The sequence below is a fragment of the Fusarium phalaenopsidis genome (genome assembly GCF_050370095.1).
Source record: "Fusarium phalaenopsidis strain FUZ10S chromosome Unknown contig_32292, whole genome shotgun sequence".
Classification (NCBI taxonomy): Eukaryota; Fungi; Ascomycota; class Sordariomycetes; order Hypocreales; family Nectriaceae; genus Fusarium; species Fusarium phalaenopsidis.
In genome coordinates, this window is record NW_028145410.1 from 941,379 (window position 1) to 969,199 (window position 27,821).

The window sequence follows — 27,821 nt, forward strand, 5'->3', positions numbered from 1 at the left end:
ACAATTTCCAAGGCTGCACTGCTTTCCTTGCTCTTTGACGTTTTTCGTTGTTAAGAGATAGCAGGCCTTGTCTTTCCTTCCCTATAATCACCACCTTGCCCCTCACAGAGCGGTGTCCCATACCCATCAACCCCAGACCAAGATGGCCGACTTTAAGTTATCGGCGCAATTGGTTGGCCATGAATCTGATGTGCGCTTTTCCTATATATTCAAGCCCTTCAAGTACTCACAGCTTTCTTAGGTCCGGGCCGTCAGCTTCCCTTTCCCCGATACCATCCTAACTGCCTCCCGCGACTGCAGCGTACGTGTATGGCGTCGCACCCAAGACTCCCCTCCATCGTTCGATCCATCCCTCCTTAGTCGCGGCTCCGAATACATCAACTCCATCACCTACTTTCCCCCCTCAAGCGATCGTCCAGATGGTCTCGTCTTGTCCGGCGGCAAGGACACCATCATCGAGGCCAAGTCACCCAAGGCAACCAGCTCCGACAACGCCGAGCGTCTTCTTGTCGGACACGCTCACAACGTCTGCGCCCTCAACGTCGCACCAAACGGTACATATGCTGTCTCTGGCGGCTGGGATGGTCAGGCTCGTGTGTGGAATCCCCAAAAGTGGGAGACGGAGCTCATGCTCACGGGCCATGAGAGCATGGCGGTCTGGGCTGTCGTTGCGGTGGATGACCGCACCGTGTTGACAGGTTGCGCCGACAAGAATATCCGCATCTTCGATCTGCGACAATCTGTAGCAGGAGAGGTGTCGCCAAAGTCAACAATCCACACACCCGACGTTGTCCGTGCTCTCGCTCTAGTACCCGAAGGCCACCCTAGCGGCGCAGACATCGCGAGCGCCAGCAACGACGGAACCATTCGCTTGTGGAAGTTCAACGGCCAGCAGGTCGCTGAACTCCACGGCCACGAAAGCTTTGTCTACAGCTTGACCAGCCTTCCAACAGGCGAGCTTGTCAGCTCTGGAGAGGACCGAACCGTCAGGATATGGAGGGGCATCGAGTGCGTACAGACCATCACCCACCCCGCCATCTCGGTGTGGACGGTGGCAGCCAACCCCGAAACCGGCGATATTGTGACAGGCGCGAGTGATAGTATTTCTCGCGTCTTCACTCGAAGTCCCGAACGGACAGCCGACGAGGCGACGCTCAAGGAGTTTGAGGAGTCTGTCAAGTCGTCGTCGATCCCTCAGCAACAGGTTGGAGGCATCAACAAGGAGAAGCTTCCAGGCCCTGAGTTCTTGACCTCCAAGTCTGGCACCAAGGAGGGTCAAGTACAGATGATCAAGGAAGATAATGGCGCTGTGACAGCTCATCAGTGGTCTATGAGCCAGCAACAATGGGTCAACGTTGGCACAGTCGTTGACGCTGTAGCCAGCACAGGCAAGAAGGTCGAGTACAACGGCCAGATGTACGACTACGTCTTTGACGTTGACATTGAGGATGGAAAGCCTCCGCTGAAGCTCCCCTATAATCTCTCTGAGAATCCTTATGACCGGGCAACCAAGTTCCTTGGCGACAATGAGCTGCCTATCTCATACCTCGACAACGTGGCCAACTTTATCACGGAAAACACCAAGGGAGCTACTATCGGTCAGACATCCGAGCCTAGCGGACCTGATCCCCTTGGAACCGAGTCGAGATACCGACCTGGTGAGGACACGCAGCCCAAGGTTCTCCCCCAAAAGGAGTACCTCAACATCACGGCTGCCAAGTATGAAGGTAAGCAGCTCCCTGCCTCGATCTTTTGACAAAGACTAACATCCTCAACAGCAATCTTCAACAAGATCCTCACCATCAACAAGAACATGGTCTCTTCTGGCCGCAAAGACGCAGCCCTCAACCCATCAGACGAATCTCTCCTTGCCGACCTCCGCTCCGCCCTTGAATCCTCTAGACCAGTCCCCCAAACCGCTCTCCCTCTACTCGTCCGCATTCTCACCCAATGGCCCTACTTGGACCGCCTCGCCGGCCTTGATCTTCTCCGCTGCGTGGCAAAGTATCCTTTGGCCGCTCAATTCTCCGACCCGGAGGTTGGATCTCTTCTCGACCTCGCCATCGCGGCATCCCTGCCAGACGGCGAGAAGCCCAGCGACAACGCTGCCATGATGGCTCTCCGAACACTCGCAAACATGTTTTCGTCGGCTAATGGCCGTTCAATCATCAGCGCGCAGTCGGACAAGGCCATTGCCCTCCTCGAGCGTGTTGTCGGCGTCTCTACAGACCCCATTGGCCCATACAACCGCAATGTCCTCATCGCCACTACCACAGCTGCCATCAACCTCTCCGTCCTCGTCCACCGCGAGCGTCTCCTCACACCAGACCAACGCCGTCGTCTGGCCATCGTCTTAGGTGGCATCCTCTCCCGTGACGGCCAGACCGACTCGGAGGTGCTGTACCGCGCCCTCGTAGCCCTAGGCACTCTACTCTCCGCTTCCAAGGCCGAGATCAAGGGTCTTGGCGTCAAGGGGTGGATCCAGGGTGCCGCATCCGGCAGCGTAGAGGACCGCGTCAAGGCCGTCGCTGCCGAGTGCGCCAAGCTAGCTCCGTAGATGTGATTGTGACGAGAACTGTAACTCGGCGGCTATTGGGGGCCGCCAAGCCGGATGGATCTGGTTCCACTCGAGATTGCAGACGGATATACGGAGTTTGGACGTGTACGGATACATAGAAGTAGAAGCATTCAGAGAATACATGGATCCATCCTGAAGTTTGTGCTCCATCCGTGAACTATGTACAGTAGGATCTTCTCTCACGTCAGAACCCAAGCCATCACTCGAAATTTTACTAATATCACATCCCTTGTCATTCACAGGATTCTCAACGTTAAACTTCATAATCGTAGATTCATGTCTCTTACATCAAGACACCTCATCTCATCCATTTCCTCGAGATGAACCACCCATCAGGACTACAGTCCAAAAATGAATGAAGTAAAGAAAGAATAAATAGCTCCTCCAACACCGTAACAGAAACTTGCGATATCATCTAACCCAGACTTGGGGGGTGTATTATCAGACAGGTAAAAAGAACTCCTCAGGGATATATAATTCCCCCATTCCATAAAAAACGCCATGCGTGAATAATGCCCAAATATACATTTTTTCTTCAAGTCTCGCACGTCATCTAGCTCATGCGAGGGAGAGAGCCCATAGAGCGGCTCCTGCAAGAGGTAGCAGGGTGGCCCAGCTCACTTGGTGGGGGGCGTTTGCGCTCGAGTCCTTGACGTATTCGTCGCTGCCAGATGCCTTGGTGGTGATGGTAAAGACCTCTGCGAAGCCAATGTCGGTCGAGTTGAAGCAGTTGGTCTGGTTGACCTCGGCGAGTCTCTTGTCTCCGGGTTCGGCAAAGATGATGTCGACACACTAGGACATTGTTAGCTTGAAGCTTCTCGAGCCAGTTTGACTTTACATACCGAGTACAGGGCAGCGCCGTGAATGGCGAGCATGACAACCTGGATGGTCGCCTTGTCGCCAGCCTTTACCGTCGTGTTCTTGGGCAGAGGTACCTGAGGGAGGCAGATGGTTCCTGGGTAGGGGTTGTTGGTGGGACCAAGAATCTGGAACTGGGGAACCATGGGGAGGGTCATGTTGGCAGGGCCACCGTCTGGGCCGTCATGGCCGAATCCCATGTTGATGTAGGCAAAGGCAGTCTCATGGCCTCGGAACCATCCAGGCTGGAAGGCGATGGCTCCTCCTCTCGTGGGCCAGTACGTGCGGTTCTGTGTTACGTTGTGTCCGCCACCTGCGCGCGAGTCAATGGGGGTTATTCGGGTGAGAAGCTCGAGGAGACAAGTCACGTACAAGGATACGTCCATTGCATGCCGTAGGGAAAGGTTGCGTTGGTGATCAAGTTGTTTCCTCTCCATCCTGGGTAGGTAATGACACTATGTGCCGAGACGACGGCCGCGAGGACGAGGGTGATGAGAGCTGAAGAACGCATATTTGCTATATTGTGATGGTCGACGAGAGGTTTGTCGAGGATTGCAAGCTTGTAGAGGCAAATGGTCCGATCCGAGCTCTATTAAGAGCGGTTGGTCTCTTTGCTCAACAGACAAGTCGGTGATGCTTGGTCCCAAGAATTCAAGGCTCAGCCTCTTCAGTTCTTGGACATCTCAAGCAGGCTGACAGCTTCGCAGGGAAAAGGAAAAATGTACGGCACGGAATATGGACGAGCGCTAGAGTAGAAGATCCGGAGTGAAAGGAGGAGTCGATGCTGGGCGGCCGCATGGGCGTGGGCAAGTCTTAAGGCGCTGGGGGCCATAATCCAGCCGCCCGACCTCTGGCCTTGCATGCAAGCACTTGTCCCTCTGTGAATCCGAGAGAGGGAAAAAAGAGCAAGACCCCAGTGTGATTCCCATGGCGGCGCGGAGCGGCCCAGTCAGAGGCCGTTAAGCAAGGGCCGCGATGCATGCCGGAGGGTGTGACCCCTGCCGCACCCTGCTGCGTGTCGCCAATGGGAGGCGACGTCGAGGTGACTGGCGCACGTTGCGGCGGCGTCTTTGCTGGTCCTCGGACGCTGGTTGGAGAAGATTTAAGCGCCGGCACTATGCCAGAGATGGGGGGAGTTGGGGACAGAGCGTCCAATGATCACCAGCTAAACGGGATTGGAGCAGGGGTAGCACATCGGAGTGTTGACGGGACGGAGGGGCGATAAACCAGGGGGGGCACGAAGCCGGCGGGGGAGGAGGTTGGTTGGCAGACAGAGACCTTTTTCGAGGCCCAAGATAGGTTCACAAGAGGACATTTAACTGCCGCTCCCCCTTCCACCATCGACTGACTTTGCCATGGGATCGGATGAGTCGAGCCGGTACTGCCCTTTTGCCGTTGAAACGCAACATCCCCACTGGATACTGGATCCGCGCAGCCGCCAAGATCCATGTGAAGGCTATCTGTCCGAGGATCCCGTCAGCAAAGAATTTCTACTCTTGTACCCTGCCCAACAGGTGACTCCCCTGTGATACTGAGGTAACTCGTTCGATCATAGGCGCCGGTAGCACAGTCACACCGACGACAAGAGGCACAGTCGTAGAATATCGGTGCCGTGGCGGGATATTCAGCGCCTATTGTACGCAAGGCACGCAATATTGTAACAAGGACAAAGACCGGAAATGGTGTGAGATGGTTAACTTTGTAAAGCACAATTGGAAGATTCTGTAGCTTGGAAAATAGCAAAAAAACCAATCGGCATTGGCTTTGTCCCGAGTGTTTGGGAAAAGACGCCACCAAAAGAGATCGACGAAACGGCAGAGTGTGCCTCACCGAGCCACTCACCGAGCTTCACCTTGGAGGTGGGGTCGGGAAATCTCAGCATCTTGAACCACCTCGCACAGTCAAGTGCAGCAGATTAGACTACCCTAGACCGTTTGCCTTGCGGGTGTTTTAATCATTATTTCTCTTCTCGGTGGATTATTGTAGGATATCGAGACTCTCGCTCAAACACCAGCCAACTCATCCTTCATCATGCCCTCTCAAGACAAACCCGACACCCAAGAATGGACACACGTCACCCGCAAATCTCGAAAATTCCGTCCAAAGAAAGCCCCCTCTCACACGCACATCAACTCCCTCCCCATAACACCCCGCAACGACAACCTCCGCTCCCCCTCAGATCTCGAAGCCGACTACCGCCGCATCCGTGACCGCTGGGAGGCCGAACCGCCCTGCTCACGTCTCCGCGAGCTGATCTCGGAAAAGGCGTCTCACCTCAAGACCGTATCCCGAGCAGTGAACCTCGGCGTCGGGACGTTTGATCCCACTGATGGCTCTTGGGAGGCCAAGAGGTCGGCGTTTGTGCAACTCGCTGCGTTCCTGATCATGGTAGAAGAACTAGGTTAGTCACCCTCAACACAAGAAACAGACACTTGGACTCATGTTTCCCTATAGAAAGGATAACGGACCGAAAGATAGACTGCTTCTTTCAAGACCCCGTGTTCAACACCTCAGACAAAGCCTTCCTCAAAAACCTAGGCCACACAGTAGTCGAGACACCAGCCGGCTGCGAAATGATAGACCAAGACACCCTCTTCTTCGGAGTCCACCTCTACAAGCCCATCTACGCCATGGCACTGGAAAAGCACCTACCTGCCATCTTTGTCGGAACAGGCTGGGAAGTTTGGGACGAGTGAGTTGTTTGCCCTGCCCCCTTTTGTTGCTCTGATGTTGATGGATTTGTAGTTTGTTTGCGACGGAGGGTCTTGAAAGGATGGAAAAGATGCACAAGTCTTATACCAAGAGTGAATTCCCGCAAGAGTCCTTTGACTCAGCCTTTTCGAGCACGAGTATCTACTGGAAGTCAGCTGAAGAACCTGAGACGGTGTCTGAAAGGGGGCCTGAGGGAGAGAAGGAGAAGGAGGAAAAGGGAGAGGTAGAGGTATCTAGCAAAGATGAATCTACAACTACGTCATAACCAATTCCCTCACGAGTGTTTGTTCCACCTATTTTCCTCCCATGGTCCAGGGTTGCTCGTATCTCGACCGAGTGTGAATCACGGCCTGTAGATGATTAGGGCTGAGTCTCAGGATTATCCTCCAACTTTTTACCTAAGTCCTCATCCTCGGATTCTTCTCACTCTTCTTCCTTAGCTATCTTCACCATAACCCTCAGGCTACCCTAATTCTCCCTCCTTCATCTCAACTCACAATCATCGGAGGCTCCTCTAGCCCTTTCTCCATCACCTTGGCAGAAATCGTCAGGGGTTTCCCCAGTGCTTCTTCATCTTCGCTGACCATCGTCAAATACTTCTCAAACTCTCTCTCCTCCATCCTCTCTCGCAATCCTCAGAGACTTGTCTAACAGTCCCCCCTTCACTCTGATTCACCATCCTCGGAGCCTTCTTTACTCTAAGATCCTCAAAGCCTTTCCTCTTTTTTTGCTCAGGATCATCAGACTGCCCTAACTTCCTCTTCATAAAACTACTCATAGTCTCCTCTAGGATCTCCCTCTCTACTTTAAACCTCAATCGTCCGGACCCTCTCAAGAACTCTTCCTCATTCATCCTCACCACTCTCAAGACCAACCACCTTCAACTACGACAACAGTTGTCGCTTACCGATTGATTCATCCCATATCGGGTAATCGGCAGTGTTTTTCGACGCTTTCCCACCAGAAAACAGATTCGGTTGACGTTTTACTGTTCAGTGACGACTCCCGTTCCCTTCGAGCCACCCCCACCGTCAGAGCTCCTTCCTTCCTTCTCTTCCATCAACAACCCCAACGCAAACGCCAGCAATTTTCTTCAAACAACTTTCACAAAGCGCTCAATACCTCATCCAACCAACCTCACCAACCTTTGTCAACACCCCTCACAATGGCTGACTCTCCCTCCTCGGACGACTCCAAGCGCCCTGGTCCCAAGTCCCGTGAGGCAGAGTACCAGGCCCTCTGGCAGGTCTGCGACCGCACCGCTCGCAAGAACGAGTACAAGTATGCCGACTACGCCACCCGCAGAGCCATCCTAGAGGATGCCTGTCACGCTCTCATGAACAGACGGTATGTCTATCCTCCTCTAATCTCTAGCTGATCGTTGGCTGATACATTTGTAGCCGTGACGGAGGCAAGGTCCTCTGCAACACGAGCATCCCAGAGATGGTCGAGCGTCACCTCAAGCGAGAAGCCCACTCTCGCATCATCCACGAGGCCCGCGTCACGGGACAGCTGCCGGATTCCCCTGTGCAGGTTGCTAGAACTGTTCGGTCCGCCACCCCCCAGGACACCATGGCCGACCCTCAGCCTATGGGCTCTCGCATCGCCCTCCCCTTCGGCAACAGCCAGCCCTACGCCGCCAACATTGACCCCAACCCTCTGACCCTCCGCAACGAGATCGTCTCCCTTCGTCAGGAGGTAGCTCGTCAGCATGAGGAGCAACAGGCTATCGTTTCCACTCTGCGGGGTCTAGCTGCCCGTCTCACTGCAGTCGAGAACGAGCTCGCCGAGCTCCGTGGTGGCCAGGGCCACGGCAGACTCTCGTTCAACGAGATGGATGTCCATCTCAGACAGACTGACCTTGCTTCCCGCCCCCGATTGGCTCCAATGGGCGAGAATGGCCTCCATCATGTCAGTGATCACGAGCAGAGAGGTGCTGCTGCTACCCAGATGACCGAAGGCGACATCCACTTCCGACCCAACTACACCTACGAGAGCGAGGCTCGCTACCGGGCTCCCGGCCTGTTCCCGCACAGCACCTATCCCGGCCCCTTGTACCCCGATGAAGGCGTCGAGGGTCCCGGCTTCGGCCTCGGCTTCGGCTCCGGCTCCCGACCCCGGGAGAGGTGCCCCGTGACGCCCCGGAGCCAGACTCACGGCCAGGAGGACCTGGGCCGACAGAACATCTGAAGGAACCAACACTCTTCTATTGGGAGGCTAACGGAGCTCTGAATGGAGGCTAACTATCAGGGCTAACTGTGAGGGCTAACTGTCAGGGCTATTAGGCCCTTGGAGTTCAAGGACGGCGGGGGAGTTATTTGCAAAAATGGTGCGCTGGGAATCATGGATGAAGATAATGATGATGATGACGATCGATATACCCGACATGAAAGGCTGCAGATTAAAGTAGCTAGTTCTAAATACATGGGAATGGGCAACTATATACAAGAAACAAGACTTGACTGTCAGCTGTGTCTCAACCCCATACACTTGAGGACCGATGAAAAGGGGGGGGCGGGGGAGAAGAAGAATGCCGTGAAATGTATGTCCATTTGTTGCTGTTATGCATCAACTATATAACCCAGCGAATCATGACTCAACCACCCCCTTTCCCATAAAGATCCCATTCATACCAGGAGCCCATCTCTCTCTCTTTGAAACAGACAGACACAGAATTACAACATACATAAGAAGAGTTTTTACCCGTTTGTCCTTCGGGGCCCGGAACTCCAGTTGCAGCAACACAGAAAACAAAGATTAAAACACCAAGCCGTGGGAAATCTGTTGGTTGTAACACAACATCCAGCAGATAATTCCCTCTTTCATCTCCCGGGAAAAAAGATTCGACCCAGTACTTTGTGTGTATCGTTTCGCTAAAAAAGAAAGCAAAGAAAATGTCGAGTTGGTGATCAAAGTCGTAATCGTCTAGGCAAAATCCTTGTAGTCTTTGATCGTCTTGCCACCACAGTCCGGAATCTTGACACCGTCCTTGAGCTCGCGGTTGACAGTCATGAGACCCCACTTGTCCTCCCACTCCTTACCCTTCTCGTTGAACTTGACCTTCCAAGGCTCGTCGAACGCCTCGAACCAAAAGTAGTTTGTCCCATTCTTGAGTGCCTGGCAGACCCAGTTATCCATAAAGGTGTTTAGCTCATCGATGCCAGCGACGGAACCCTCGGTACAGGTCGTTGCTTGACCGCACGTCTTTCCACCGGCACTGGGCCAGCCTGTTTCTGAAATGATGTTCTTCTGCTTGTCTGATTTCCAGTATGGGCCGTCTCGGACCTCCCAGAAGTTGTATGTCCACGCAGCAGCCTCTTCCGCAGTGACGCCAGCAAAGAAGGGGTGGATATTGGCCATGATATAGTCACTATCCTGGGCCAGCTCCTCTGTCCAGTCATCGCCCAGGTCCGATGTAGCAACAGGGAGGTTGATGTTCTTCTTCTTGAGTTCAGTTCGAGTATCGTCCAGGATCTTGGCCAAGCTGGTAATCGTCATCTCCTCACGGAACAGAATCTCGTTGGCAATAATAATGCCCTCGAATGGGTCATCTCCGTACTCGTCCAGAATATCCCACATCTGATCCAGTTGTCGGTCGTTGGTGGTCTCGTTCTTGTCCAGCCACACTCCCAGCCAGACCTTGGTGTCGGTCAGTTCCAAACGGTCGATCGCGTGCAAAAGCATCTGTGTCTGGTTGCAGTCGGTTCCGTACAGACGAATCTTGTTGGTCAGCTGGCTAAGAACGGCCACATCGCGGGTAATGTTGTTCTGAGACGGCGGGTTGTGCATGCAGTCGGGGTACTGCGAGTTGAGAGGCGTATAGTCGATGCCGGGGAACACTCGGTGTAGGTCAGGGTTGTTGAGGAGCTTCTGGATCTCGGCGCTGCTCTTGCCAAGGTCACCGTTCTTCTTCTCATCCTCCTCGGCCGACTGTCCCTTGCCGCCGCTGCTGCTGCTGCCGCCTTTGCTCTCATGGTTTCCATTGTTGACCACACCACCAACAACACCTCCCACGATGGCGCCCACGATGACAAGGAAGACACCCACAATGATGATCCACTTCCACTTCTTGCCTCTTTTGTTTTCGTTTTCCAGCCAGTCGGAAGGCTTCTCGTGGCCTGCATTCATCTCGTAACCTCCGCCGCCGCCGCCACCTCCGCCTGCACAATGTTAATGACAAGTCATGAGTGTCGCGACAAGCAACTTACCTCTATTCCCCATTAGGCCCGCGGCGGCCGCACCACCCCCAACCGCTGCAGCACTTGCCGCAGGGATCTTCTTCCCGCGGTCCGAGTGGGAGAGGCTCAGCATTGAATTCCTTTGGCTCTTGCCGTATGTAAGTCCATCATCTCCATCGTCGACAATCTCGTGGGGATTCACGACGCCCAGATTAGCGCTGCCACGCGAACTGTTGGCATAGTATCCACCTGGGGGGTATGGGTTGTTGACGTAGGGATCGCTTCCGTTGAAGTGAGATGTCGAGCCGGAACCTGGCGGCCCTCCAGGCGCGAGACCAGCCAACCTTGACTGTGACGGTCCATGTGCGCCGTTGTCGTAGGAAGAATCGTAACCGTATCCGCCATTCGAATCGTAGGGGTTCTGTTGAGACCGAGAGGGGGGCGGGGGCAGTCCGGTGCGCTCCATCGCGTCCATGCCACTGTTGCGAGGGTTACGGTCAGCGACGTCCCAGGCAATTCCCGCCATGCCACCAGACGCAGACTGGCCAAAGTTGTCTGCGCCGGGAGTTGTGTTAGCGTTTGGGTGGGCATACCCCATATATCCGGCGCCGCCGGCAGCAGCAGCAGCGCCGCTCCCTTGGTTATAGTAGCCTTGGTCGTGATGCGAAGGCGACGGTCGTCGAGGGCTGTCATAGCCAGCTGAGCCACCAGAGTATGGTGAGGCCGAGCGGCCTTGGCTATAGTTGTCTTGAACAGGCTGCATGCGATTAAATGCAGAGTCGGGGTGAGAGCTTGGGTGGTTTGCCCTCACGGGAGAGGGAGCGTCGTAGTAGGGCGTGGGAGATGGTGGTGAGTAGTGGTTCTGGGGTTGGTTGGGATGTCGCGGAGAGGATTCGTAGTAGTTTTGAGAGTCGAGAGGTTCACTCTCATAGTGATCGTTGCGGTAATGCTGCATGGTGGGTATAATGCTCGACAGCCGAGGACGGTGGGATGACGATGAGCGAGGGAGGCAGTGCCAAGCAAGCAGATGGATGGATGACCCCAGCCGCCAGAGAGAGAACGGCTCGGCGAGTCGTATGTCTCGGCAAATGACTTGACTTCGATTTGCGGGTTGAAACGAGTGAGAGACGCGGGTGCGAAAGCGGACACGGAAGCTGACTGCGCTGCAGGGAACAAACGAGCGGCGCACGAAAAGAAGACGCAGTCAGTCGAAAAGGTGTGTATGCGGGAGGAAAGGTTGTTGATGAGGTTGTTGGAGAGCAACGGCCCATGCATGAGCGACGCCGCAGTATGCGACCCGACCTCCACTGACGGATGGACCTGAACCTGGCGCTGGCGGGTCCCCCTCGTCTAGTCCATGCACATTACGCACAGGGAGCCACACCAGATGCGGACCGAAAACACACCTCACACGGTGGACTTGGGGCTAAATGAAACCTCCGGACGGTGAGAGCCAGGTTTAGTGGCTTCTCCGCCCTGGCCGAAGTGGCCTGGCAACCGTCAATCAGACCTAGCCCAGCCGACAGATCCAGGGAGCGGGGGACCCGTGACGCACTTGGTTCTGGATTGAAAATGGAAACGATTCAATGTCGTCGGCCGTTCGGGAAGGGTTCCAGTCATGAATTAATTGTCTAATGAGCGTGTGCCTTGTTGTGTGGGAACCTGGTTAATTGAGGAAACGCCCGGGTACGGCACAGCCTCAATAGACACGAGGTTCGTAAACTTGGTCTCTAGTGGTGTGTGAGAATCGAGAAATCCGGGGCAGATGCGTGCGCGTCCTCTCTGTCAGTCTGTTTGCTGACACGAGAACGGAAGAAAACTGCCGGGAACGGGCTTTTCAAAAGCTGAGCAAGCAAAATATCTATATTCAGAAACAATCCAGACTTTGTGGGTTCTGGACAACGGCTCGTGTCTTGCCTTTTTGTTGATGGCGCTCTAAAATGTCGTATTTCAGATTTGGGCTTGAACCCCTTATTTTGGCGGCGCCGCAAACTGCGACTGTGACAAGGGACTCAAAGAGGGAGGTGTCAACAGCCTGGGGTCTGTTTTTGATCAGCCGGAAAACATCAGCAGGGGTGATTATGAGGGTCGATTGACGATGATGGCCCCAGATTCAAGGATGAACGGCAGCCTGACTTGGTGCGTGCGCGACGTATGTGATGTGCAACATGTGTCAAGTTGACGACACTTGAGCGACGAGGCCATCACCAAGAATGAAGTCGATAATGACGAGGCTGAAGATGCATTCAACAGAATTTACAGATACCAGAACAATGACATCTTTCCCTCGAGCCTCTCATTTCATTTCCTCGTGTCCTTCCACCTCATGTGGCATCCACAGCACGTGTTCACCGTAGAGGTACATGCCCCACGTAGTAAACAGCGGCACAGCCCATGTCTCCCCAAAAACGCCATCAAATGTCACGTCCCTTCACGATAATTTCCATGTTATAAACCGGGCGTTGAACGGCGTCGTCCACCAAATTACGGCAGAATTCCAACGGCCCTTTGTTTGCTTTCTTGCCGGAATGACTAAAGGGTGTCCCTTGTGCATCCTATGACCCAGTCTTATTCCCAGTTTTTTTTTTTTACTCTGGTGCGACAGGCTCTTTCGCTGTCGTCGATCATTCTACGACAGACAGGTTTTTTGTTGGTCCATGATGGTGGACAGACAGTGTGTTTGCTACTGTATCGTTACACTTGTCCACATATCCTGTTTTGCTTTCGCTATCCAATCAGCATTCAATGCAACGTGTTGGCTCAGCGACTGATGAGATAGAAAAGCCCGTCAGCCGACTGTATTATCGTGAACACACGGTGGCAGCGCCTTGTGACTACAAAATAGTTGACAGTGGCGGGCTTTGCTTTCAGCTCCCCCAGCCATCAGCATGTGGCTTGCGCAAGGAGACAACCCGGTTATTTCTCTCCCCGGCGAAAAGTGTTGGCAACGGTGATTCACTCTGTCTCACACAGTTCATGGTGATCTGGTCTGAAACAGCCAGCCCTGAGCGACAATTTGTTGTGTCTTTGATTGGCTGCCGTTAATGTTGCAGGGTAAGCATTGTCTTTGAACGGTGATATGATGCGCCAAGTCTGGGATCATCTCATTGCTGGCTTTGCATAACAATAATAGATTTATGAGCTGTCGGGTCTGACAACACGATTAATGGGTCGGTTGAGTAGATAGACTTCTGTTTGCTGGAGAAAGTTTAAACAAAGGGTGAAGTTGGATGTCGTGAATCTCCCATGATGTTGGTCAATAACGGTTGTGGGCTTGTCAAAGCACAGCCAAGAACAAAATACAAAAGCCAAGATATCATGTACCACTTTCAATACCCGTAAATATACTCCGTGTATCCATATATCTACATACCCCAAGTCCTGTTTCCCCTTGTCGCCTTATTTATAGAGCTCTATTGGTCATCACTTGCATCTCCCGTTTATCCACCCCCCCACGAACCATGACGTTGATCTAACGCTACCATCCTTGGACCCATCGCTGCTGGAACTATCTTGCATCGGATCGGGGTTTTCCCAGTGGAATAACCACCGAAGCTGGTCTTGGTCCACTGGTAGGACTGCATTCGCCCAGTCACGTCTCCCTACTGCGTCTTCAACAAAGAAGTTCAGCATCCTCCGTGTCGATATCCTTGAGGGCCGGATGCTTAGGGGAGGCTGATAACCCCCTTTCGACATGATGCCGGTGGAGGGACGATCCAAGTTGTCGGGGACGTTCTTCACATCCCTACCAGTATCGTGTCTAAATCCATGCTCCGGCGCTGTGGGCGAGTCCCTCTCGGGATACCACACGAACGAGTGATACTGCCGGACATATTTGGTCTCCAATTGCGGCCAGAGCTCGACTTCAACCTGGTCTTTCTGTATATACCCGAATGGTTTCCAGGCCAAGAGGACTGAGGCATAGTCCTGGAGCTTGAGATCGAACCGACACCGAATCACGTCCGCCCTCGAAACCAGGTCTGACTGCTCCCCATATGTTGCACCCTTTTCATCGTCCAGAAAAGACTGCTTCGCGCCTGTCCATGCGGATATTATTGGATCAGGCGCCGCCATGGACCCTGTTCCCCCTTTCTCCTCCAGCTTCTGGGTATATCTTTGTATGCAGTCCAGGACAGTCAAATCGCCCAGCAGGAAGATGGCCATCCACCAGATAGCCACTCGAGGCCGACGCGCGATAAACATCTTCAAGGTGACCTCCACATGCTTCTGCCTGATGGCCGGCTTCAATACTTCAAGTATCGACGACAGCCATGGCCCCACCAGGTTGCACTCAACGTCTGGCTGCCAGAAGATGCTCCAGAGGACCGACCCGACCGACGGAGGATGACTACCAAGCGTCATGAGGTATCGGAGGTCACAGTAATGCTGCCGGATCTCTTGCTCATCGGCGTTTTCGAATACACCGCGCTGTGGCTTGGTGAGGCGCGGCGTTGGCAGCTGTGGGTGAAGATCCATGAAGGTGTAGAACGGCAGTGCGAGCGCGGCCAGGAAACCTGCTCGATACGGCGATATGGCTTCCCATTCAGATGCCTCACTGTGCTCACTTCCAAGGCGAAACAGGCGGCAGAGCTCCATGAGTAGCTCCTTCGCTTCGGAAGAACTTGGCGCAGAGTGTACGTCTGTGGTCGCGATGGGAGCTCCTCCAATGACGACATGAGCATCTTGGTTGAGAAAGGTGGCAAACATGGGAAGCTTTCCCTCATCTTTTGCACCCCAGCCAAGTTCAGGACTGAGAATGGCGCAGAGCCATCTGACGAGCGCAGATGATGCGCCGTCGAGATCGATCATGGGCGTCTCGTGTTGCTGCGGCGACAAGTGGTGGGAAGAATAGCACACTTGCCGATCCTGCATCTCGAGGACTCGAACTGACAAGATGTACGACCAACACATTGTCAGGACGGCAAGGCTGCCGGTCGTGGTTGAATCCAGACCCATTGAGTATGAGGCGGCCTCCTGACTGATACTGCTGCGAATTGGGTCTTCAGCCTGAAGGAAAAACGCCAGCCGACGACCATACCTCAGCGCTGGACCATCATCGTCTTGGTCCGTAGACCTCGGGCTCGCAATGTCGGGAGAGAGACGCCACCGCGGTCTTCCGTAAAGGATCCGACCGGTAGGAAGATGCTCTGGAAGACGGGGAACATCCGTCAAGGAAATGTAGGGATCCAACATGCCCGTTGGCCATAGACCCCTGGGCATCCCCCTCGCTTGCTGGAAGAGAGCATCCCACATGGCCTTTCCGTCGCGAAACGTCCGGCGAACGTCCGAAGCAGAGGGTATCAACGGGTCATCTTCTTCGCTGATGAACGATACACCGTCCTCTTCATCCGTAGACGAATCTGTATCGTGTGTCGGCACCGGTCGAGGCTTGTTCTTGAACATGGTCGCGTTGCACCCGGAGGATGCGAAACGCAGAGCGGGACATGGACAGAGCCCCGTGGGGTTAATGAGGAAACCAACAGGCGGTGATTAAACCCCCCGGTAATGACCTGTCAGTTGGGTGCGCGTACCGCAGCGGTTCTCAATCACGTTTTGGTCTGTCTTGGCCCAACAGAAAAGCAAACTTCCAACACCGATGTGGCGCGCCCGGGACTCCATGACTGGATACTCGACGAAACCAGGCTCTGAGGAGGAGCAAATCGCATGGCGTAAAGTGAACAAACGGCAATTGTAAGCGATTCGTTCGAGGGACGTAACCGAAGTTGCCGTGTGTGAGGCGGCGCTGTTGGTTCCGGTGCGGTTGTCTCTCCGCACAGGGAAACTCGCGAGGCTGTTGGTTCGGATCGGGTACAGGCAACTGGGCTTCTGTTGACGCAATTGACAAAAGGTTGGATAAGAACCAATTCGATATGAAGTGATAAGAAGCGGTCAGTGATAACTAAATAGAGCGACTGTCTCAGGCTGCACCGAGCCCTTGCACGAAGAATGCAGCTGCGCCCATTTGTCCAGGCCGCAATACTTACTTGCCCTCCCTGCTTCTGGGTTGCCAAGCCGAGTAGCCCTAAGTATTAAGAAACTATTTAAGTTCAGAGCAACTCTGACTTGACCGACTCTTGGCCCCGATCCAGGACAACCAGGTCTCGACCCCAGTACAGCATTACCAAGAACACGACTTGGCGGTTAATCAAGACAGTTGGGGGTTGAGAAAGATATCTAGCGACTGCGATTTTACTTCAAAGATGTTATCAACGTGAAGTGTTGGCGCATTGATGATGAGTTCCATGTTGTACAGGCAAAACGGCCAACCTCGGTGGTGGGACTATCAAGCCGCAACACGATTGCCCAAGGCAGGCGACACATCAAGCTATAACAACACATATGCAGGTTTGTATAGTAATATATACAGTGTCAGCTCGTCTACTATCGCTGCTGCTCGGGATAAGTACCGTCAAAGTCTAGCACCACTGAGACGATCGGGGAGGTGTGCATGATCTATAGGAAGAATCTCTTGCTGAGCGAGATACTTCTACGGAAAAAATCCACTCGTAGAAGCGGTCATGTCTCGGGACTTGGCCATGATATACGTGAAACATCGGCCGAGTGAGGAAAGGTGAGTTGCGAGAGGGAGGCCAGTCTCTTACGCGACGCTTGCGATGCGCCTCGTCAATACTTCACTTACTCGTTACTAGACAAATGCAATTCTAGCTGATACGTAAAATATCGTCACGCTATAAGCCATCTTGTGTGAATATTGTTCTCGCTGTAATTGACCCAGGGACGCAATCCCCTACACAGATTCCGGCATTTAGACCAAGACATCCATCAAACACATCCAACAAGAATACCCAAGCGGGATTTCCCTCTCCAACATACCGCTTACCTAACAAAACTCTTTTCTATTATCATGTCATGCAAAAAAACTTTCCGAGATCTCTCCAGTTTGGGCTCGTATGTGGTGCATTGCCCTGAAACCGGCCCGTGGTTAAAAACTCCTGACTTCTAAGCTCTGTGGTTGGACGTTGAAGAAAACTCGCTCAACGGGCATTAGCTGTCAAAATCTCTGCAAAAGGGGATTAGTGTCCGAATGGTCGCTTGCTTGTTGGTGCGCTATCAGCTGGTAGATGCTTTTGAGGCCTACCATTTTGCTCTCATGAGGAGTTCATCAACAGGGACCGAACACGAAGGCAATGGCTCGGTCACACATGTATTTCAACATGAAAAATTGGCTGAAATGGTACCTCCAAGTGCGGGCACTGGGCTCGCCACTCTCATCTTGTCTTCTCACCTCCACGCATAGTTCCCCCACCGTCCACATCCATACTCTCTCCATCTCCTGCATATCTTTCCCCCCGGCATCGCAAGTGCTCGTTTTTCGCTTCGATACGCTTGTGATAGTGAAGCAAGCCTTGAGAAGACCTATCATATGCTGGTAAAGTAAACTGCCCCTTCAGTAGGGTAAATTCGTTTCTTTGCGTCGACACTTGTCCGCTGACCGTCGCGAGACCCCCTGAGAGTCCTCAAACCGTCACCTAACAATGCTCTGTAACCCCTAATGTGAGTCAACTAGAGAGGGGTCATAGATCTTGCGCCGTCAATAGCTTTCAATGTCTATGCGGAGAAGTCCTTATACTTACAGTGACAGATCAGATGTAAGTGTAGTAGAAGACGTCAACACACTCCGAAAGGCCTTCAAATTGTGCAATCCAGCACCTTAATCATCACTAGTCTGTATCATGACGTTCAAGATGCCATCGTCCTCCACATCTCCAACCAACGAACAATCTTTCGGAGCTCACCTCCGTCTCTGCTCCACATTTCTGTAATATCTTCATCGATCGACTTGACATTTGGCACTTCTGCCAGGGCAAAAGTAATCTGAAGAATTCCGAACTTACCACATATTTCCTCCCAGACGTTTCGATGAGATGGCGGTGATGGCCGGACCTGAATGGGCGAGTCTATTGTGATGTCATGTCGACGTTCGTTGATGTTGACATCATACATCTGGGTCTGGGCATCACAACGATTTATATCGTCCATTTCAGCATGAATAGAGGTCTTCATTCTTACCATTATCCTTATCCCACTGTGAATACCTTGGAGCCTCTCATCAAACACACCTGTATATCACCATACAACTTCATCACAAACCTCCACCATGTCCGTCAACCCCGACTCCGCAACTCCCGCTCAGGGCGAGTTCCGCAGCAAGCTGGCCCCCTCCAAGCCTCTCACCACCAAGGGCGTACGTTTCTCCCAGCTTCTCAACCATTCTCTAACTTACACATGTCAGCATGCTCCTGGAGTCCTCGTAGGCAACGACGCCAAGCCCGAATTCCGCGCTGAGCAGCACCCCCCTGGCACTGCCCCTCCTGAGCACTCCTTCGAGCCTCAACCCTCAAGTGAATATCCCACGCAGGCCCCAGGCATGGAGGGTGGCGTCTCTGCTTCCGACACTCTTCAAGGCGCCACTTCCGCAGATGTCCACACTGGCCTCGGTCACCCCGGCTCCGGAATGACAAGCCAGGAGGAGCATGGTGGCAAGAGAAAGAAGGTCGGTGCTGGTCTCGAGGGTGTTGGTGCGAGCTTGACAGATCCCATCCACGACAAGGGAGCTGATCGGGAACATGAAACTGATTATCGGGGCAAGGGTGGTGAAGCCGCAGCCAACTACCCTGGCGCTGAGGAGAGAGTGGCTGCTAGTGCCGAGGAGGTTGCCAGTGAGCGGCGTTAGAGGCATGCCTGCGGAGCATGTAATGAACGATTGAACCTGTACTATTAGCCAGGAGTGGCATAATGTGTAAATGTCGAATGACAAAATTACCAAAATCCTGATCTAGCTGTCAAGCAGTGGGGTTTCTTGCAGTCAGCATGGGATATACTCAGATCATGGGGGACACTGAAGCAGAGAGCAGAGAGATGTCTGTGTCAATATGGCCACACGAGCTGTTAGATCAAGTGCCAGGCCATCGTGAACGGAGGCTGCAGCCCGATGCTCTGGGTGAACGCCTCATATGGCAGATCAACTAACAACTTAGTCTCAGAAGCAATTCTGCCGCGTTATACGCAAAGCACTTGCTAAACGCGCCTAGTAGATGGACTCACACCCCAAATCATTCATCTGAGACATCCATTGGCGCCTTTTGCCGTTTCAGCTATCCTCGTAGGGCACACCACAGCACTGCAACTTGGTAACCTGCATGAAGCCAACAGCTTAGCGTAGGCGCCGGCATCCTAACTTCAACGACTCCGGACGGGACGGGCCCGCAGAGCATGACAACCCGCGCATGGAACGGGACCGAGGAAGCTCGCCGAAGTTGATCGTGTGCCTCTTTGCCTTTTCGGGATGTGAGCTCGGAGGCCGAGTCTGGCCGGCTGTCCGCTTGGACTGTCCCAATACCAAGGCCCCGGCGGCAGGCAATTCCCACTTGGAGAGAGCCACACGAACCAAAGAGAGGTCCCAAGAATCCAGTTTGTCAGTGCTTGGAACTCGTCGTTCACGTCTTGCTGGTTACACAGGGTCAGGGTCCTGTGGGTTGTCGAGTGCCCGCCGGTTCCCGGAAAATTAAACGCCATGCAGAGTTTGACAGCGTCCAAGCACGCCCAGAAACGACAGACGACACCACATCTTGCAAGTGAGCACATCTCGCAACCGAGTTCGGCTCCAGGAGAGCCAAGGTCGCCTTGGGAAGAGCCGATCGCGGCGAGGAGGGTCCCAGTCTTGGCGTTTAACCGTCTCACGCCGAGCTTCGCGCCAGCGCATGGCGTCCAAAAAGGCTGTCTTTGCCTGTTTCTTGCCTTGGAACTATCATGTACTGGCCGAAAGGAACAACGGCCGACGAGATGCGACGATCATCAGGCAGGCTTGGCCCCATGGGCCATGTGGCGCGAGGGTGGGAGTAAAGTTCCCCGAACTGGGGCCCCTTCAGCCCTGTTCATGGGCCTGTCCTTGCGGAGGGGTTGCTGAGAGCTGGTGATCTGACACCACTGTTGGAGCCGTTGGCTTGCAATGGGTGCATCGAGAGCGGGATGTACACTGCGATCCTGGGACACTCCCGCAGGGCGTCGCCGTTATTGGCGATGGGGGCCCTTGGTGCGCGGGATGGTGCTTCGAGGCATGGTGCAGTACCGGTGGTGGTGTTGTTGATGCGGCCAACACGCAGGCGAGGTTGCATGAGGTGAAATGAAGACAAGACTGTCAGTGAGGCAATATCAAGGCGTCAATAGTGAGCTGCCGGATCGGTGAGGATGGTAGTACAACATCGAGGGCGAGGCCAGCCGGCGAGACTGGACGGAGCATGATATCTGAACATGTCTTACACACGAAGCCGAATGTTTCCATCATCACCACCAAAGCCGAAACCCTTCAAAAGCCGATGTCTCCATCTCAAAGCCGACGGAGTAGTCAGAAGCTAGAATCAGCAACAGCCTTGTTTCGGCGCGGTCCCGTGGCCCCTGGCAATGATCAATCCAGGGCCCATTCTCCACCGCGAGGGTTCGATTGGTGGTGGTTCGGTGATGGGTCCCAGGATGACAGCCAAAAACGACGATCGGCCTGGGTGTTAACCGCGATTTGGCGGAGATAATCAAGGTACGGCCGACCCTGATTGATATTGGTGATACTCTCGGGGTGAGAGCCGAGAATACGACCCTCAGAAAGAAGGCAGAACGCTGGATTACCTAATGTGAGGAATTGTTAGCGGGCTGTCGCGGAACATCTGGCAGCCGTGGGTTGATTGTGCTTGTAGGGCGCCAAACCCCCATGCTGTTGGCCGACTTGATCAAGCAACAACCTCATCGACATGCGTTCTGAGCTTCTTTCAGCTACTAGTGTTGGATCTCGGAGCAACCGCCGCAAATAGGCCGCCTCGCCGGGACGGGATTGGGCGAATGCGGAGCCAGAGATAATCAACCATTATCAATCAGTACCTGCCAGGGCCTACAATGCCACGCCCCGATACGAGAAACTCGAGGCAAGGACGGAGGACTCTTTCGATTTTCTGGCCAAGGGTGTCAAGGTCGAGGCGGGAACGGCGGGACTGGCCCGGTACTCGGGGAGTGATTCGCCTCTTGGCTGTGTCAAGTCGTCCAGTCGTTCCAAATGTGGCTTTACTCTACGCTTTGACTGCGTGGGATGAACCCCGGCGGTCCTAGTGTGTGTCAATGTGCCTGGCCGCTTTTGGGGAGGGATATCGACTGATGATGGTCTCCTGGTGGCAGAGGTAGGGGCATTGATCGGCTTTGGAGGGAATTATGGGACGGATCTCGTGAAGCTTCAACGTACGTCTAAAATGACGGGGCTAGTGGTAGACAGGTACTTTTTTCCATTACCCAAGTGTCCCCCCATCATGATCTGGAACTCGCAAGAGAAGGTCTCCATTTTCACGGCAGGATCCATCACAGACCTTGGGTGCACCCTGTACCTACGGACGGGATGCCTGGGGGACCGTGTGAGAGTCGAGAGCGTTCCGTCATGATTCCGCGCTCTACACCCTTGATCCTTTTCGCTACGTGACCGACTCTGATCTGCTTTACCTCGACTTTACTTGAGTTAACCTTGAAAATGGTGTTGTACCTTATTTTTTCTTCATCTCGACTTCAAGTTCGGATCCGGCGGCCTCCACTCGGCTGGCGCCCTTTCAGCCCCAGACCCCTGCCTGATGTTCTCATTTGGGGTACAAGCTGTCACAGGCTTTTTTGTGCGAGGCATCAAGTACACTTTACCGGCGGATCCACAGCCACGCGCCGGCGCACATCTTCATCTTGTTCTGTGACGCACATGGCACGGAGGATTCCATGATGCCATGCCATGCAGAAACAAGTGACTGGTTGAGCGGTTCTGTTACGTCTTGATAATCTACAGATGCTCTTCACCTTGACTCACCTTGTTCCCTCCTAACCCACTTCTAATGGACCTTGGACAGAGCGGACCCAAGTCCAAGGACCCAGGACCCGAAGGCCGAGGGGACCCCCATCGTTCGCTTCCCCTGGTCACTTGCATTGCATTTCCCATGGATGCCCTCCCTCTCATCCATCCATCCCTCCATCTCTAAACAACAAACACTCGCTGCCAGAGGCGAGGGAGGGCCAGACCAAACGGCTAGAGGGCGCTCTCTCCAATCAATCTCTCGATCCCGTGACCAGGTCCCTGGCCTCAACCCACTCGCCTTTCACGCCTTTCACTCCATTCCAAGCCAAGCTAAACCCACCTTGTTCGTCCATACATATCGCTCGCCTGTCCTGTCCATTCATTCAATTATTTCCAAGCCATCCATCCGTCTCCGTCCCCGTCTCGTCTACATCAACTCTTTGAGCGCCGCCTCTCCCGGTTTTGACTTTTCGCTCCCCTTGCTCTAACTGGTACCGCACCACACCTTCTTGCCCCTTCCCGTTTAAACCTCCCGCCATTAACGCCCTGTGACAAGCGACCTGTGCCCACCATCACCGCTACCGCTACCACTACCGGATTTTGTCTGCCCAATCCCCATTTTGGATACCGAGTGGAGAGAGACAGCCTTGGCTTATTACTTGGCCACGGCAGAAGACATTGACTCTTTCGGCAAACCCGTTTTTTTCTTTATTCGTTTGTCCTCCCAAACATTTATTATCGACAACTATCGAGGTTTCACGGCAGATGCACTCTTCCTCACATCGCTTCTCCCTGGCCAGGCGCCGCTGACGCTGCGAGATCCCGCCTCCACACAAACGTCTGTGGTCCATTGAAGGTGTGCCTGACAGCCTGCCCGTTGTGGGTGAGAGTTACGTACCCGATTCCGAGTGCCGAGCCGTCCCCGTTGGTTCCAGTCGGCTGGGGTCCTTGGCCTTCTGCCTTGGACAGCTTCATTCAGCTCCTTGCATTGCATTGAATCCTTCAGCTGAGTTGGGCTGAGGCTCCAACTCGACTTGACTCGAGCTGGCTGGCGATATAAGAATCAATTGCTTCTTTGCTGGCTGTAAAGCTGGATCCTCTAAACTACCACAATCATGGAGATCCAGTTCTCGCTTCCCATCAACACCGTTCGTGCCGCAACCTCTGTCGGGTGAGCTCCCCCAAACAAAACCCTTGTCGCGCAAGAAGTCAAACTCTGACCAGCGCGTTTTTCGTATACAGGACGTCAACCGCAACAGGAAGGTCTGCGCATGCTGCCGCGGCGAGAGGCGGCACTCATCGTTTCGCCCTTGAAACCCGTACCCGGCATACCCGGCGCAGTTCGACCAGGGCGCGCACGGGATGCAGCACCTGTGAGTATCTGTGCAGCTATTCTCCATGTTGAACGCATCACTGACAGTTTGTAGGCAAGTATGTATAATCAAGCCCCTGCATTATCGCCAAGTGCCGGCTCCAGTGGCATCTCCAGTGACATCTCCCAGATCGTTAGACAGCGCTAACGCTTGCGTCACAGGAAGCGGCACGTCAAGTGTGACGAGACCAAGCCCTCGTGCCTCAATTGCATGAAATGGCGTGGCTATTGTGACGGTTACACCGAGAACCCTCCCGCTTCATCATCTTCAACCTCTCCTACCACTACATCCGCTCCCTCCGAACAATCATCACGCCCGACAACCGCCGCAACCTACCGCTCCACTTCCACCGTCAACTCTAGCTCCACGCTTAGCTCCAGCACTTCGATCAGCTCCAGTACTTCGTTCAGCTCCTCCTCCACGAGCATTGCAACCTCAGATATCAAGGTTACCACGGGCTCCACCGCTGTCGTTAGACCAAGGACACCGCCGATCCTCGAGGAACCCACTGTCAACACCGTCTGCTTCGCCAATAGCGATCAACGCGCCTACTTTGACGAGTGGTCCAACCTCACCATCAACTTCTTGAGTGGCGGCCTCGGGAATTCGCGACTATGGACGATTACAATGCCTCAACTGACACTACAAGAGCCCACGTTGAGATACGCGGCCATGGCTGTTGGTGCCCTGCGCAAGGCCTCCAATGTCGAGTTTGAGGCTTCATCACCTAATGACGACCTCATGAGCGATAACAAACACTACCTCAATGCCATAATCTACTACTGCGAGGCCCTCCGCCTCCAGTCCAAGGCCCGACCATCGAAAGAAGGCCTTCGAACAGCCATGCTATCGTCACTCCTCTTCATCTGCTTCGAGACGCAAAGGGGGAACATGCCAGCCGCCCTCAAGCATGTCACGCATGGCTTCAGTATGCTCAATGAGCTTGCTGCTTGCTCCGAAAAGGCACCCGACTTGGTTAGCATTGCTCCCGCGCCCCCTGCGCTGGTCCAGGAGATTCTGGACTGCTACAAGCCTCTGGAGTTGCAGTCACGTTCGTTCATGGGGTCATATAGAAAGTTCTTCTTTCCCCCTAAACCAACCGCACCCGCCTCCAGTGATCCTCTCGCAAGTCGAAGTTCCAGCCCTGGTGGACCCATGTCTGTCTCCAGCCCACCCAGTCAGCCAGGTTCGCCATGGACGAGTTCTCCAACCCAACAAGTACCGACCGGCCTTCCCAGTCCCCAAAGTCAAGGAAGCCCATGGAGTTCGTCGGATCAACAGACACCTCCACGGGCGCCTCAGGGGCCCCCACAAAGACCGCCAGGGATTGCCCCCTTTACCAAGTATTCTCCGTACTTCAAGCCCCGAATTACGAGCATCACAAATATCGAGGACATGCCTCCGGCATTCAGCAGTTTTGAGGAAGCTCGTGACTATTGGAGTCTGCTCCAGAGGCAAATGGTTGGACACGTCCCTATGCTTACCGTGGTGACGGCGCAGCTTGGCCTCACCAAGGTCAAGGATATAGGGGAGCTCGAGGCGAAGCTATCGAGCGTGACGAAAAATCCCAGGATCTCCAAGTTTGTTGAGGAATCACGGTATTGGCTGCAGAGGTGGTCACAGTCATTTGAACCCCTGCTTCAGTCTGCGTCCAACAACCGGCAGAACGACATGCAACCATACTTGGTGGCCATCAACCTGCGTGTCGAGTTCCTGATCCTCTACATTTACACCGCCATGCCGCGATATACCGGTATTGAAAAGGCTCGCGAGCTTACACCGTATTACCAAGAGATCAACACCTTGGCCGAGATATTGATCTCGTGCCGTCCCAGCTGCGGCTTCGCAATGGACTCGGGTTGGACCTGGCCACTTTTTGTCTCATCGTTCGGATGCCGGGATGATTCTGTTCGAGATGAAGCAATCCGCATTCTGGGCCAATATCCCATCCGCAACGCCTTGCGCGACAGCCGAGTCTTCCGAGCGATTGCGATCAAAAACCGAGAGGTCGAGATGATGAACTCGATGGAAGGCAACGAACACGAGCAGTGGCTGCGACTCAGGAGACGAGAGATTGTGTTTGAGGATCTGGGAACCAACATCATCTTCCGATCGGCTCAGAAGAACCCTGCCACCGGCGAATGGGAGCTTGTCGAGGAAGCGTCGGCCTTCCTGGTCCGCCCTGACGGGCTCCTTGACTGGCACAGACAGCCCGTTTCGGACTCGGCGTCAATCCTCTCGGGCGTCTGCTAAAGCCAACATTGACGCGACATGATAGATGCACATATAGGTATAACATAAAAGGCAGGAAAGGGGGAAGGATTTAGACAGTTCTGATGGAGTTTATTGGCGTGCCTGTTTTTAGACGACATGATATCTGGCCATTGGGCTATGGGCTTGGAAATTTGAAGGCGTTTTGGGGCCAATAGGGACCCTGTTTTTATTGTAGGATATGTTGAGAGGGAGAGGCCAGAGACAATGCCTAGTTGGATATGGTGTTGCATGCCATCGGTTGGTGGACAGTAGTAATGAAATAAGATGCCCTCAGGGCCTGGCATCGCTTGCGCCTCCAGATCTCTCTCCCTTCAAAGTACCTCGAACAGTGACTGAAGCATCATCCCATCCTCCTTCTCCAATTCCTTCCAGTTGTCTTCCTCCAGAAACTCCTCCAAATTATCCCCAGCCCTCTCGAGGTACCACACTCCAGCCTTGAAAATTTCGTCAAATCTCTCCTTACCCTTGTAGGATTCACATGCCTGGTTCACCATCTCCCGGCCATGCGTGATAAACGTCCACCTCATCAGCCGCAGCGTCTCATCGTCTACCCGCCTTCTCAACCGCAACCCTGCACGCGAGGCGTACCCCGCGCAGAAACGTAAGGAAAGGGCCGAGACGGCACGATGAAGGGCCGAAGTCCGGGGGTGTGAGAGCAGCTCGCAGTGGAGATGGGCAAGGAACTGCGCCAGATCTCCGTCCACGCCACGGCCGTTGAGCTGGCCAAACTCCCAGTCCACCAGTGTGGGGGTCCAGTCTTCTTCTACCTCGCTGGGGTCGCGCATTAGGATGGAACCTTGGGTGAAGTCACCCATGGCAAGGGACCAAGGATGCGCTCCCTCCTGCGCGCGGAAACCTTCTTCGACACGGGCGAATAGCTTGTCGGCGTTGGGAGTGCTAGCGAGACGAGTTCGGAGGGGTTCGATGGCGGCGGTGCGCACAATGCCTCGTGTAAGCGAGTGCGTGAGTTTGGCGGCTGCCTGGGGATTCGAGGTCTGGACTCGGATAACTCTCTCGGGGCTGTGAATCGCTGCAAAGATTCTCCCAAGGTCGTAGCCTAGCCTCTCGATCTTGGGGCGTACTTCGTTCTCCCAGGGTCGGTGGGATTGCTGGCGGAGGAAGTCAAAGATGTTGACCAGGTTGCCAAGATCACTCAGTATAAGGACTGAGGCTTCTTGGTCAGAGGACGAGAGTCCAAGGTCTGACTCCTTGCCTTCTCGATGGTGTAGGCATTTAGGGGAGTTCCAATACGGTTCCTGTCGGAGATAGGAGAGTACGCCGTGCTCTGAGAAGAGGTCGAGGAAGATGGCTTCAACCTCCTGGACATGTGTTACTTAAGCACTACATCAACGAAAGAGGAGACTTACCTGACGCTTGGTTGAAAAGGTCCATTCTGGGCCTGCGACCTCAACATATGGCTTTGCATGCTTGAGGATGACGGACTCGGGCGCATTCGACTGAAGTGGAAATGTCTGCGTCGCACGGAGAGTAGTGTTGACAAGACCGCCAGAGAGCCGAGTAACGGACCATGACGTCCCAGAGTATAGAGAAGAAAGATATTTGCCGTAGTCTGCCTCCATTGCGTCGTCGACCTTGAGTTTTTCCACGATAGCGTGGAGTGGATTTCTGATGCTTTTATGCTGGACAACGGTGAGGGGCTGTGCAACGTCCAATGACAGCTGCTTGGCAGATGCAAAGGCCTGAGTCACTCACCGTTGATCAAACGTTGTGCAAAGAAGTTCTGGAATGTTTGATCGGTCAAGACTGATGATGCATGTGGCTTGAGAAATATGCTAATGCGAGGTACAGTGAGACTTGGCGATGCAGGTATCACGAACAAACACATGATATTTATTCTACGCCAAGCTGTTTGCTGGATATCCACAGAAAAGGAGACGGGAGTGTTTTAATAATAGAATCGTAATGAAGCAAACGGACTTCTGTGCAAAAATCTACCCTGCTGGGCAAACTGTCAGTGCGAGTGTGGCACTAGATGCAGCTTCCCGATGCCTCAATAT

The 27,821-nt window shown here is 53.8% G+C and overlaps 9 protein-coding genes across 9 annotated transcripts; 5 read left to right on the forward strand and 4 right to left on the reverse strand.

The window, feature by feature from the left end:
* Window positions 1-142: 142 nt before the first annotated feature.
* On the forward strand, window positions 143-2,557 carry LRP88_04610 (WD40-repeat-containing domain protein; the record flags this gene model as incomplete). The annotated part of the gene is made up of 3 exons (XM_083241182.1): window positions 143-190; window positions 242-1,727; window positions 1,779-2,557. The coding sequence occupies 3 exons, from the start codon at window positions 143-145 to the stop codon at window positions 2,555-2,557; spliced, it is 2,313 nt and encodes a 770-aa protein (XP_083102330.1).
* A 579-nt stretch (window positions 2,558-3,136) lies between these two features.
* Window positions 3,137-3,947, reverse strand: LRP88_04611 (copper acquisition factor BIM1-like domain-containing protein; the record flags this gene model as incomplete). The annotated part of the gene is made up of 3 exons (XM_083241183.1): window positions 3,137-3,370; window positions 3,421-3,749; window positions 3,809-3,947. The coding sequence occupies 3 exons, from the start codon at window positions 3,945-3,947 to the stop codon at window positions 3,137-3,139; spliced, it is 702 nt and encodes a 233-aa protein (XP_083102331.1).
* A 1,520-nt stretch (window positions 3,948-5,467) lies between these two features.
* On the forward strand, window positions 5,468-6,413 carry LRP88_04612 (SRR1 family protein; the record flags this gene model as incomplete). Its single annotated transcript, XM_083241184.1, has 3 exons — window positions 5,468-5,837; window positions 5,891-6,128; window positions 6,182-6,413. 3 exons carry the CDS (start codon window positions 5,468-5,470, stop codon window positions 6,411-6,413), a joined length of 840 nt encoding a protein of 279 aa, XP_083102332.1.
* A 900-nt stretch (window positions 6,414-7,313) lies between these two features.
* Window positions 7,314-8,338, forward strand: LRP88_04613 (uncharacterized protein; the record flags this gene model as incomplete). The annotated part of the gene is made up of 2 exons (XM_083241185.1): window positions 7,314-7,495; window positions 7,549-8,338. 2 exons carry the CDS (start codon window positions 7,314-7,316, stop codon window positions 8,336-8,338), a joined length of 972 nt encoding a protein of 323 aa, XP_083102333.1.
* Window positions 8,339-9,073: 735 nt separating this feature from the next.
* LRP88_04614 (glycoside hydrolase superfamily) lies at window positions 9,074-11,281 on the reverse strand (the record flags this gene model as incomplete). Its single annotated transcript, XM_083241186.1, has 2 exons — window positions 9,074-10,308; window positions 10,357-11,281. The coding sequence occupies 2 exons, from the start codon at window positions 11,279-11,281 to the stop codon at window positions 9,074-9,076; spliced, it is 2,160 nt and encodes a 719-aa protein (XP_083102334.1).
* A 2,468-nt stretch (window positions 11,282-13,749) lies between these two features.
* On the reverse strand, window positions 13,750-15,729 carry LRP88_04615 (uncharacterized protein; the record flags this gene model as incomplete). The annotated part of the gene is made up of 1 exon (XM_083241187.1): window positions 13,750-15,729. One exon carries the CDS (start codon window positions 15,727-15,729, stop codon window positions 13,750-13,752), a length of 1,980 nt encoding a protein of 659 aa, XP_083102335.1.
* Window positions 15,730-18,407: 2,678 nt separating this feature from the next.
* Window positions 18,408-19,021, forward strand: LRP88_04616 (uncharacterized protein; the record flags this gene model as incomplete). The annotated part of the gene is made up of 2 exons (XM_083241188.1): window positions 18,408-18,530; window positions 18,581-19,021. 2 exons carry the CDS (start codon window positions 18,408-18,410, stop codon window positions 19,019-19,021), a joined length of 564 nt encoding a protein of 187 aa, XP_083102336.1.
* Window positions 19,022-23,271: 4,250 nt separating this feature from the next.
* Window positions 23,272-25,782, forward strand: LRP88_04617 (Zn(II)2Cys6 transcription factor domain-containing protein; the record flags this gene model as incomplete). Its single annotated transcript, XM_083241189.1, has 3 exons — window positions 23,272-23,327; window positions 23,399-23,533; window positions 23,691-25,782. The coding sequence occupies 3 exons, from the start codon at window positions 23,272-23,274 to the stop codon at window positions 25,780-25,782; spliced, it is 2,283 nt and encodes a 760-aa protein (XP_083102337.1).
* Window positions 25,783-26,114: 332 nt separating this feature from the next.
* Window positions 26,115-27,383, reverse strand: LRP88_04618 (uncharacterized protein; the record flags this gene model as incomplete). The annotated part of the gene is made up of 2 exons (XM_083241190.1): window positions 26,115-27,119; window positions 27,171-27,383. 2 exons carry the CDS (start codon window positions 27,381-27,383, stop codon window positions 26,115-26,117), a joined length of 1,218 nt encoding a protein of 405 aa, XP_083102338.1.
* Between the last annotated feature and the right edge of the window lie 438 nt (window positions 27,384-27,821).